The 13,645-nt window shown below is 27.7% G+C and overlaps 1 protein-coding gene across 3 annotated transcripts in view; it reads right to left on the reverse strand.

Moving 5' to 3' along the window:
• Positions 1–13,645, reverse strand: part of raw (NDT-like domain-containing protein raw) — a 212,577-nt gene that overhangs the window by 36,305 nt on the left and 162,627 nt on the right. For 2 of the 3 annotated variants that reach the window (XM_075370766.1, XM_075370765.1), the window contains 3 exons: positions 9,967–10,049; positions 9,204–9,316; positions 1,331–1,542 (listed from right to left, as the gene is read on the reverse strand). In XM_075370766.1, the coding sequence (XP_075226881.1) occupies positions 1,331–1,542; positions 9,204–9,316; positions 9,967–10,049 (408 nt within the window). Of the gene's footprint in view, positions 1–1,330; positions 1,543–9,203; positions 9,317–9,966; positions 10,050–13,116; positions 13,270–13,645 lie in introns of those variants that run through there. The other variant, XM_075370767.1, reaches the window with a different exon arrangement.

Here is a 13,645-nt window from a genome sequence, read left to right on the forward strand (position 1 = left end):
ATCTGCATTCTCTAAAACGGGTGATTTATCTTGTTATGGTCGAATTGTTATACACTGCTACATTCGGATATTTTCGACGAAATTTGTCTACTACACATGCATAAGAATGACTGGAAAAAATAGTGTTCAACAATGAAAACTGATGCTCTTGGGAAAATTACAAACAAAGCACTACTGCGTCATGTGATCAATACAAATCACAATGGCGTCTAAGTTTGTTGTTGTTAATACTGGTGGTGCTATCTTGCGGTAGTCAATAGAACCTTTTCAACTATACTACTCTTTATAGACACTTTAATTTTGATGTGTGTGACTTTTGCGATCTCTCTGTACTAAAAATAAATATACCTGAAATAATGTTAACTTTTGCAAATTACTTGGAGAAATTATTAAAAATATATAAAATTTAATGCGTAAGTTGAATAGTTAATAAGGTGTATTATTAATTAGCTGTACATTTTTATAGATTTAATGTCTATCAATTAGATTTCATAATCATAAAAATTGTAGATGACATGAAATGAATCACAAGTCGCTCCCAAATATGATATCCCCATTCTAAAAAATAATAAGCATCTCATGGCAGGTTTTCTGGGAAAAGTGAGAAGTGAAGTGATTTCCAGTGACCTTTTCACTGAACTGAATACACTGCTGAATATTAGCATTTCATACTTAGAGAAAGGCAGTTAAAATTAGCTGTGACAACTGGCTGTAAAGTGGATATCATTACCCTCAGAAAAAGCAACTCTTGATGATTACTTGTACCTTAGATATTACAGCCATAAGAAAGACATGAATTTTTGCACATTATTAAACTGTGAATGTAGGGTTTTTACTTAATTTATTCTTTAGTGTACAAAGTATATGTACATTAAACAGAAATATCTATGGACTAAGATAGGTTTCAGTTACAGCAACTGTAATAAAATCAATAATGTACAAATAAAATGTACAGTCTGTAAATTATTTTAAGCAATACACAAACTTGTAATTATTGTACTTCTATAACATTGTACTTAGTTTTTTGTAACTTAAATCGTAATTTCATTTAATGTCAATCAATCTGTAAAGATAACACAACTGTTCTCTTCAAAAACTGCACATGTTTTTAATCCCAGTATATTGTATCTTTCACTTTGTGCAGATTCAATAAGCTCTCTCTGTTTTCACAAAACCTGAGCAAATCACAAACAGAACCTTCTCTATGAAATACCTCAATCATATTTTAAAAATATAATTACCAAAATTCTTAAAAATAAATTAATTAAATGTGTTGTTAAAATGTATGTGTTGTAACATTTTTTTAATTAACTGTACCAGAAAGACTCACTGTTGCGATATGATTTCGCCACACAACAACTGTCCTGGACGATATCGATCGATGACAAGTATTAATTTACGTCTAGCACCGGCCAAATGTGCTGCCTCAATGATACCGGCAACATTTCGTGTTTCATTGTTAATGACGTAAAACAACACACTTGCACTCTCCTTGGCATGATATTCAAGCTTTAAAAGTTCTGAACTCCACTGATCAACTTGCTGAAAGGGGAAACTACAATAAATTAATATACATATTACTTGTAATATTAAAATTGTAAAATATATTTTTTTTTTGTATACAGTGAAGTACCAATTATTTTATGTCATAAGAACTAATGGGAGATAAGAAGCTGAAAAAGAATTTCAATAAATCAGAAAAATTCATCTATCAAGCCGGGATAGTATTTAGTTGCTTTCAACTAAAAGAAATCAATAAAAATTATTTTATTCCTACATTTAATTTTCAGAGTATTTACTAATCTTTAAGTGATATTTTATACTCTTTCTTTCATGTGACAGGAACAGATAATAGTATTAATTTATTATAGTGTTGAAGAAATACTAATGACATCTTTATTTATGAATTTGTAAACTGAATCCCTTACTGTCTTCTTCCTATGAAAGTTTTCCCTGTAAATTAAAACTAAATCTTTCTTTTTGATCTTAAAAACAATGTTTGACCTCCTTTTACTGATTAATAACTGAATTGAAAAATCATTGAATAAAATTGAAAATGAAACAAATGAAGGCTTTAATCCAAGATACGGACTGAATTATTCAAACAATATAAGGTGCGATAAAAAAATAGTAAAAATTTATGAATTTTTATCAAAAAGAATTTACTTATTTTTCTACACTGATATTGTCTCAAAGTAGTCCCTCAGAAATGTGACAATTTTTTAAGCCACTGTTATTCCAATTCTCAAACATTTATAGAAAGGATTTTTTGGTATAGCCTTAAGTTCATTTAGCAATTTTTTTCCTTTATTTCATCTAATGTCACGAATCGTTGTCCTTTTAATATCTTCATGCATGGTGTCATAACATTGTGAAATCATTGTGCAAAATCCTAGAAAAATTTCCTCACATTTGTGTAAACCGTGTAAAACTGTTAAGTGATACTGTTAGTTGTCATACCTTTTGGTAAAAATTCATAACAAACAACATATAATTTTACAAAAACCAAAAAAAAACAGTAATTAGTATCTTAACATTCAATTGAACTTGCCATACATTTTTTGGTTCTGGAAGCTTCCTTTAGAATGATTAGACCCTCATTTTAATATAAGGTATAATACTATATACCCAACGTTTCATCACCTGTTATGATGTGCTTTTAAATAATTCTAAGTCATCAAAGATGCAGGTAGCAATTGTTCTCTGATGCTGTTTTTTCAGGTAGCCCACCTGAATTTTCAGGTAGCAATTGTTTAAGATGTTGCTTTTGTTGAAAATCCGATAGAATCGGAACAGATTTTTCTGCTATTCATTTCATACTTAAAATATCAGTCAAAATTGTTTTGTATGACCCACAAGAGATTCCCACCTCTTCAGCAACTTCTCTAACAGTGATTTGATTATAATTGATCACAATATTCTTTATTATGTTAATATTTTCATTGGTTATTGGAGGTCAGGATGTCAAACCCTTTTGACATGGTCTTCTTGAAACCGTTTATACCACTCATACCCTTTGGGATTGACATAACATCTTCACCAAAGTCCTTCTCATCAACATCTTCGCCACTTGAAGATATTATCATGGAGTTTATTCAATTTTTAACACAAAATTTAATGCAAATCCTTTATTCTGTTATTTTCAATAAAATAAATTTTTTCTAAACGTAACAAAATTTTCTGATGAGATAATATTTATTTTTATTCAAAGTTTTTTTGTTTTGTTACTACATAAAACTTGTGAAAGTTAAAGAACTGTATGTTATTTCTCAGAAATGTTTTCAATATTATATTTGTTAGAAATACGTAATAAGAGATTATAACTTTAGATCCTTGAAATTACACAAAAGTATGTATGTTATCTTCTTTACAATGGCAGAAGAAATTTGAAAAACTCTACAGAAAAAGATTATTCAGTAAAACAATACTATCAAATTTTTAAGTTAACCTTTTTTTCCGTAAATTAGATTATCTTATTTTTGACAGTAAATCATTTTACGTTTGGCCTATGCAATATTAAAGACTTAAAAACACATTTTATCTTTTCATATATTTTGGGTGAAAGCTGGATATTTTAATGAAAATTACTTATTAGTAAAAAATAATATCGTCTTCTTCCATTAGAACTATTTTTACAAAACTTGACACAATGTTTCAGAGAAAAAGAAAGAATAGCTATTATTATGCTTCCATTACTATTTTTAACATAAATAATAAATCTTTTATTCTGATAAGTGCATAATATTATACTATGTAAATCACTTCAGGAACAGACAGAAAAGCTACACCACGGATAAAAAAGTTACTGCCCCAGCATTTCTCTGGATGAACCAAAAGAAACCGTGAAAAAAAATACCTTGGAGTAGCATAAAAAATACATAATTAATTACAAAATTAAATATGTAAAAATACAAATACATAAATTAATTACACAATAATTCAGAATTTTGCAGGAATTAATGGAAATTATGCGAGCACATGTTTATGTACTCTTTGAAAAGAATGCAAAAAATTAGGGGTTTTTTAATTAATATTATTTAAAAATCCGACAAGGTAATTGTTTCTTTAAAAGAAAATATTTTAATTGTATTTTACCAAATTGATGGGAAGTTTTTTTTAAATGGTTAGTAATTTATTAAAGACTGCAACAGAAGCATAATGACATTCTCGAAAGCTGAGGTTTTGTTGAGTTATACACAACAGTTTTGTTGTCTACTTTAATGGTGGATAAGGATCCTGTTTTAGCAAACAGTACACTCATAAATTGATAAGTTACAATATTTAATTTTCTAAATATAAATTTTTTTTTTATTATTTTTTTTTCTTGTTTAGCTAACAACCGTTCTTGTTTAGATAACTACCGTTTAGATAATTCTTCAGAGGATGAATGAGGATGATATGTATGAGTGTAAATGAAGTGTAGTCTTGCACATTCTCAGTTCGATCATTCCTGAGATGTGTGGTTAATTGAAACCCAACCGCCAAAGAACACCGGTATCCACGATCTAGTATTCAAATGCGTATAAAAGTAACTGGCTTTACTAGGACTTGAACGCTGGAAATCTCGACTTCCAAATCAGCTGATTTGGAAAGACACGTTAACCACTAGACCAACCTGGTGGGTTTCTAAATATCAATTACACATCATTCATCCTTACAGGTGTATCTAACAATGATCTGATAGTACATTTTTTATAAATTGAAAACTCATTCTAGTTTTTTGAGGAAGACCCAAGAGATGATATACTTCAGAAAGGAATACACATATAAATATATATATATATATATATATATAGATAATAAATATTTAATAATGATGGCAAGCTTAGTGTTTTATTAAGGTGCTTCAAAGCAAAATAGTGTAATTTTTTATTTTTGTTAGAAACAATATAAATTTTGAAATACATTTTTTTTTAAATCTCTGAATTTTCTGCATCCCATTCAGAATATACATAAATATGTATGTATGTATATACGATGTACATACGGTGTGGCTATTAAATAACGAGACTAATGCTGCTGCAGAAGAACTGCGCATGCACCAAATTCATTCAACCAACAGCTGTGTATTGTGAAGCCTTCTTTTTCGATTGTTGTCACTGCAGTTTCTGTAGACATATTAGTCTGGCCATGGCCTTTGTTTGGATAACATCTGATATTTTGTTTTGCCGAAAAAATGATAAGTGTTTTATTAAAGTAAAGAACTATATGAAATTTCATATGAAACTTGGAAAAACCGCTACTGAAACTTATTGTTTATTAAAAAAAGTACATGGCAATGAATATTTATAACATGCATGGGATTTTGAGTGGTTTAAGCGTTTCCAAGATGGCCGAGAAGACACTGAAGATGATGTTTGCTGGAGTCACTCTTCCACATCAAAAACAAATAAAGATATTGAAAAAACTGATCTGATCTGACTGTCGTCATTTTTACTATTCTTGTCTTTATTCAAGTTCCTTGCTCAACTCCATGAAAAAATAAGAAAAAAAACAACCTGAATTTGGGAAGAAGTCATGGGTTCTTCATCAGGACAACGCACCAGCTCACACTGTATTATCTGTCAAGATGTTTTAGCCAATTATAACATCCCAGTGCTAGACCATACACCTTATTCCCCTGACCTGGCACCATGTGACTTTTATCTGTTCCCCAAGGTCAAATTTGCATTAAAAGGAACAAGACTTCAGACTGTTGAAGCTGTGAACGAAAAAACAGAATGCATCATGAAAGAGATCACAAAGACTTTCAGGACTGTTTCAAACAATGGAAAACTTGCATAAAGCTTTGTAGGTATAGAGGAGGGGTGAATGAATATGGAAGGGGATAATAACTAAATATGTATAAATTTAAAATAAAATATTTTTCAGTATTAGTCTCATTATTTAATAGCCACACTTCATATATATCTCCCTATGTATACACTGGAATCTGTTCAACTAGTGAACAAGAACCAACCACTCCCCACAGCCCAATGAGATGTGGATATGTATGATGTGTAATCTTGTACAGATGGAAAGGCTTACCATTCCTGAGTTGTATAGTTAATTGAACCCCAACCACCAAAGTACACCAATATCCACTGTTTAGTATTCAAATCCATAAAAAACCAACTAACTTTTACCCAGATTCGATCCTCAGAACCTTTGACTTTGAAAATCAGCTGTTAAACAAGTCATTTTGTGATGAGTTTACCGCTAGACCAGCCCGGTAGACTTAAATATATGCTCAGATAATTTTCATTTACACATTCTTATTCTGAATGAAGTTCAGAATAGCGTTTTACATACTGCTTGCAAAGTATATGTTCTTACATCATGGTTTTTACATCCTGTTGAGATTGATTCTATTAATTAGGTTTCATTTTGACCTCCATAATTAACAATTAGGTATCGATATTCATATTTATGTTGATTGAATAAAAGCACACTTCACAAATGAAATGAACCACTCACACTTAGCTCGACATGCAAGTTACAACATATTCAATGGAACTAACTGGAGACAGAACATATAGAGATTTTCTGGGAATGATTTTCTTCATTGAACTCTGTAAAGTCGCATAAGAACAACTTCACTTATCTATATGCAGAGAGTAGAGGGCAGATTATCTGCCTGATTATGTAACAGGCCTTATATCACAAAGAAAACTAATTAAAAAAAAGGAGAAATAAACTGTGTAAAATTTTAATCAATCTGATATTTTTATTCCTTTTTAACAAACAAACTTTAAAGGAAATTCTGGAATTTCAATTGTATACATTTTTTAATAGATCTTCAAGCCTTAATTTTATCAAATGGATCGACTTTGAAAACTGATTTTATTACTTTGTAAAAGAAGTTCCTCTGGAGTATCCTGCAATAAGTTTCTTCTAGATAATGTAAGTGAAACAGTTTTTGATAGGAAAAAATTACGTTATCTACACAAAATGATCTAAAGATATCTATTTTTTTTCACCAGGCATATAAAGCAATATTATACATCATACTAGGTATAAAAGCAAAACATCTTGATTACTGCTTGCCTTCATTGAAAAAGTATCTTAAATTAGAGCCACATGACACATAATATGCAAATGATCATTCCTTTTATCAGTGTTTTGTTTCAAAATTTATAGCAGTATGGTTCTATGGAGCAGTTGATCGGTGAGAAAGATTTTCCATATACTCACTTGGTAATCTCTTAAACTGAAGTACAATTCTGCAGCAACTTTATTCAACAGATTCTTATGCGTGAAATTAAGTAAGCTTTTTCTGGTGTCTCTAGCTAACCTAGAATTTATACATTTTTTGCATTCTGGAAGATTTTGCTCATGATTATTAGTAATCTCTGTGTGTCTCTTTTTATAACCTTTTCTTATTTTCATCAATATTGTTTCTCACCTTTTGTGTTGTGTTTCTTGTATTATTTTTTAATTTTAAAGGTAGTTCTTTTCTATCCAATAAATAATTTAAATAAAAATAAAACAAGATTCTGGAAATATAATAAACTTTAAATATTAAAGTAGATCCAATTAATTAAAAGACCTTCCTTTGGTGTTGGTTATTAGTGCTTAAAAGGTTTTTAAAAATTACCAATAGAATTAGAAGCATAATACTTACATAGCATTATATTTTGAAATGTCCTTTTTTGATATAATAAATTTAATAAATGATTAAATAAATTTTAATTTGATGATATAATAATTTATTAATATTTTCGAATTCCATATAAAAATGATCTATCTACATCTGTTTCAGATTAATTATTACGCCATTGTCTAAATTCATTCAAAATCACATTAATATCATCATTATAAACAGTTCTGTTTTGTTATAACAATCACAAAGTAAACTTCAAAATAAATATTTGTCAGGTGTAAAAAAAAAAATTTCTTCTGTTTGTAAATGGCAAATATTTACATACGTTGTAACTAACATTGAATAACATCTAAACGTTTTCAAAGGGTGTAATATTACGAGAGAATTCATTAAAAACCGTACAAAATAGTCAATATTATGTTATGCCTTGGTATTTTTTACAAAATTACTGATGAAACATAATGGTTCTGGCAAGTTAAGTTTTAAAAAAGATAATAACTTCAAGAAAATAGACTAAAAAGTAAGAACATTATTTTTTCCAAAAATATAAAATATTAAAAATTTTTTGAAGTTTGCAACAAGCAATAAAACTGTCTGGAGTTGACTAATTTTAATTCAATCTAAAATTAAAAACTGGTCTTCAAAAAACGGAAAAAGTATTAAGTTTTATTTATCATAATTATTTTAAAGCTATTTTTATCTATGAGAAATAATGTAATCCAAAATAAATGGTATGCGATTAGTTTTGATAATGCAGAATGTATATATTAGCTACTGACATTAAGCTTAAGGATTATATATTGTACAAGTATGAAGAAAGAATTAAAGAAAAAAGGAGTCATTATATAAAATGTTATTGATTATATCAGTGGAAATGGAGGTGCTGCAGTTCCACAGCGCCTATACGCGAGCCGCCAGTGCTTGTTAGCAGAGCCATCATTGAACAGTTATTAACTCAAAAAGACTATAATAAAAATATAAGAGTATAGTTTTGCTTATATTTCAACACAAAATTCACCTTGGGCAAGGTTCAGCTTAGAAGAAGTTCACAAGTGGTAGATAGAAAATGGTCCCCAGATACAGGAATTATTCACGAATAAGACTTTGCCAAATAAGCACTCCTAGACCAAGGTGGCAGTATTAGCACAATGTATTAGGGATAATTCTAGCAACAGGGTTACTCAATCTTAATACCTCATGCATCCTGTTAGCAAAATTGTGACATGATAAGTGCTACTGTTAAATAGGCACTGCTGATGAAAACTGATCAATGGCTGAAAGGTGGAAATGGAGAAATTCCCAACAGCACAGAGGACAGAAGAATCTAAGAAGGGAGTAAACCTGGCAAATCAGTAGGTCTTAAGGAGGCAGGCCCTTTTATTTTTCTACCTGGGTAATTACACTAATCATCCACACTTAGCAAAATCTGTAACTATTTTGAGAAACTCTATCTGAAGCAGTTTCACAGTGAAAAAAGTATAACCTAATATAAAATAAAGAAATTATTTAGTCATTAGAATCCAAATGAATTTATTTAATGGTGCAAAAGATATTAAACATAAATATACAAGAAGACAGTAAAATAACAAAAAAAGTTTATAAAATAAAAAATCATACTTACAGGATTGTAATACGTAATACCCAATTTTTTTAACAAGGGTATAGCGATGGACTGCCTCCATGTGGTTGGGTTACATGAACCACCAAGAAATACTTCATGTTTTGGCATCATTTCTGAAAACGAAAATAAATTTTCTGATAGAACAGAAATTTTGGCAAGAAATTTATTTTTTTTTTAAATAGGTAAAAAATAATCATTTAAATAAAATGTAAAGAAATAAAATATTGTTTACTGAACAAGTTGAAATGTTATAACACTTTAAAACTTTTAGATATTAAATGACCCATTTTCAAATAAATATAACTTGATTTTTTAAAGTTTTTTTGGAGCTAAGTTAATTACCAGCTCCTTCATCAATGGAATATTTTGTAGCAACATCTCCAGTGCTACTAAATAAATTGAGAAGAAATTTACAAGACATGAATTCAAAAATTCTTCTTCAAGAACAAAAAACAAAGAGGTGATATATCAAATTACAAATCTGTAAAATTTGTAAGTCTTTTAAAGACATTTAATTTAGTTACTTTTGGATTGCTTTAATATTATTTACTAATTCATTCATTAGAAAGCACAGGTGTAATTAGTTTTTTAACTAATTTTAGTTTAGTAATAAAGTAACCTTCACTTAACTATTAAAAATATTTCTGAAATATTTTTACCATTTACTTTTTTGAAAAAAAAGTATGTTCTGGAAATACAAATTAACTAATTTTAAAATACAATTTATTACATTTAGTGAAATAAGGCAATAACTGGTACTTACTGGGAATTTTACTTGGCGACCGCTTTTTTTTCTCCTTGCCATCTCTTTCAAGTAGTTTTGACAATGGTGCTGGTAAAGAAACCCTATAAACATAAAACAAAAGAATAAAAACAATGAAAGCAAATATGAAAAAAAACATTTAATAGTAAAAACTTTATTTTTAATAACATTAGGGTAGCGATCATTATTGTTTATAAAAATAATGAAAAATATAAATAAATGTTTATAACAATGTCAGGATCTAAACAAAGAGATATATTTTAAGTAAACTTATATTTTGAGTATAAAGAGTAAATTTTCAGTGAGAATTAATGAAATTCCTGCTAGTATTTTAAAATATTTTATTATCACTCTTACAAATTTAACAGTGAATCTTTCAGCAATGGAATATTTTCCAGTTAACTTAAAACTTGCAGTTATTTCCCTTTTTAAGAAAGAAAGGTTCTAATACACTTAATTTACAAAATTATATGTCAATTTCATTATTGTCCATGTTTTCTAAAACATTTTAAAAAATGCTTATAATAAATGTTTCAAAGCATAATGTATTAACAAACTTTCAGCACAGTTTTAGGAAAAAACTATCTACTAACAGCCATTTCTCAGTTTTTAGAAAATATTTTAAAATGTGTAACAAAAAAATTCCTGTTTCAATTTTTTATAATCTCAATAAAATATCTGATTTAGTTCCACATTATTATTGATGAAAAATTAGTCACTGTGGTTTCAGAGGAGCTGCTAACAATCGATTAAATCCTACCTTAACGACTGAAAATAAGCAGTTAAAATTTCACCTTTTGATAAGAATATAAATTTAAAATTTATATTTTTAACTTCAAGATGAAAATCATAGAGTGTCCTCAATCCCTTAATTTTCTTATCGTTTGCTAATGACATAGCTTACATCATATGCAAAGATAATTAAAACCGTTGTATTATGGACTACATCTCAGGTAGTCGTAACATTGCTGATTGTGCTGATAGAATTTCTGTTAAAGACAGTGATAGGTTTCTGTTGTATACAATGCAAAATTTTTGGGTGTCTTATATGACAAGTTCTCTTGGGTTAATCAAACTGACTTCATCAGTGATAAAATCAAATCGCACAGTTTTGCTTTGAAGGCTCCTAATTAAACTTAAACTTCCCACCATTATTAAATATTTATTGTGCTTATATATATTCCCATCTGAAGTATATCATCTATTGGGGCTTACTCAAAAAGTTAGAACGACTTTTCATGATACAAAAAAGGGTTGTCAAATCATTGTTTGGTGGCCATAATTATGAATTTACTTAGACTGGTATTTAGAAAATGAAATACATTAACTTATCTTTGCATTTATATTTATGAATGTATAATCTTTGTTAAAAGAAAAGTCACTTCTTAAAAAATAACAATATCCACCTCTACCAAACCAGACAACAGAACTATTATTGTACATCTCATCGCTTCAGCTTACTTGAAAGGGCAGTATGCTTTACCGTTTATAACCCAATAAAGCTTTATAATATGCTTCTGTTTTTAATGAATTAATAATTTTTAATAGACAGTTTAAAAAATAATTTTTAATTTTTATTAAATTATTGAACCATTTTAAAAATCTTCACATCAATCTATTTAAATAATTTTCTTTTAGAAATAATGTTAAACTGTCAATGAATTTCTAGATTTTAATAATTTAACATTTCTTATAAAAGCCTCAATTTTCTGCATCCTGTTCAACTTGTACATATGTAAATAATTTCTGAATAACATCTTCTCAATTTTTAATTATTATTTACAATAAATATCTTTACATATTTACGTTAACATTGTTTCATATGCTTATGTGTTGATCGATTAATGTAAATTTAATCATATCTATTTTTTATCTTATAATAATCGCATCCATACCTGATGTGATCTTTATTACATAACGATCAGAATAAATAATTTTATTTATTTAAATACAATTCTATGACTTACAAAACACAAAGAAATTATCTACTAAAAATAAAAGTAAATGATTAGAAATATAATTTTTAGATAAATTGTGATCTGAAGAAAAATAAATTAATTTTTACGGGCTTTTGTGTCCATTTCCTACAAAATTACATAAACGCATTCATTAAAAGTCTAACAGATTATTTTGATTATTTAAAAAAAAAGAAGAAAACCATATGCTTATGATTTCTCATAGAATTCTTAAGCCAGTAAATATTTATAGTCTTCATAAACTTAATAGACTAAGTTAGGGTAGCTAAAATATTAATGTTTTAATTACATTCTATCTATTTTAAAATTGAAAGAAGTTTGCTGTATAATTAAGAGTCAATTTATTTTGATTCAATTTTTACTAAAAAAAAAGTGTATAATTTACAAATGCCTACCAGTGATCTTATATAAGAATATTTTTCCCACCTTCTAAATAATTGACGAAGTAAGATTTTAATTAAAGAAAGGCTTATTCTCTTCGTACTAATATAATTAATTGATGGCCTGAAACATAAAAATCTTTGCAGTTCATTAGAAAAAAAAGCATCAAAATGTGACTGCAGGCATTATAATTATGGATGGATATAACAATTTTCAATTAACATTTTAAAAATCATTTTCATTTCAAGTGACTTAAATAACAGACCCGAGTTCTTAGAATTATTCTTCTGACCGATTAAATAAATAAATGATGGAAAAATATGAATTTAATTGTAAGTAACCAATTTAATAATTGTACATAATCTTTATTTGGTAAAATATTCTCCATAGAAGCTCTCTCTATGTATATAGCTAAAGCTATATACATATTCAAAAAATAACAAATTAACCACCAAAATACAGTAACAGAAAAACTTTTTAAAAAAGTAACACGAATAGTCGATTTTTACAGAATCCTGCATCAGCCGAGACACAATTCTACAATTATATTAAACAGATAAAAAAAAATAATAATAATAAAAATTTTAAAACATAAATACTCTAATAACAACAAAATTTGTAATAACAACACAACTCCAGCTGTGAAGTTATATTTATATAATTTTTTTTTTTAAATACATATTTTGATTTATCAATAAGTTTTAAACAAGCATCTTTGATGATGGTTTTTATATTTATAAACAATCAAAAATGAATAAATTGCGACAAAAATAAATATATAACTATTTCATACCTCTGATTAGAAGTGCAGTGAAAATTTATCGTTGTAATTATATAATAATGTAAAATTAATAAAGAAAAAAATGAAGTCACCATGATTATATTTATTATGTTTTACTTATATACTTATGTTAATTCAGATGGACACTAGAACATAATCGTAGACTTTTAAATAGTATTGTGGTTATTATAAAAAGTTCTGAGCAATTCAAATTAGTTTTAATAAATGACACATGTAAAAAAAAATTTAAACAAAAGAAAAAAAAATCCTTGAGATGAAATAATGCAACTAACTTTTATAAAGAACTTATATCAACAACATACAAGTATAAACTACATAAGGCGCCTGTATGTACATACATTTGTACATGTACACACACACACACATACATACATTCACATATACACAAGCACACGTGTATGAACAAAACAGAAATGACTATAAAATAATAGAGTATAAAGTCAACACAGAGATAGAGAATGAGAGAAATGGAAACAATTAAGATAAGAGATAACATTAAACAACATTATGATACATTACG

This window comes from Lycorma delicatula, chromosome 7, assembly GCF_047948215.1.
Source record: "Lycorma delicatula isolate Av1 chromosome 7, ASM4794821v1, whole genome shotgun sequence".
In the NCBI taxonomy this organism is placed as follows: Eukaryota; Metazoa; Arthropoda; class Insecta; order Hemiptera; family Fulgoridae; genus Lycorma; species Lycorma delicatula.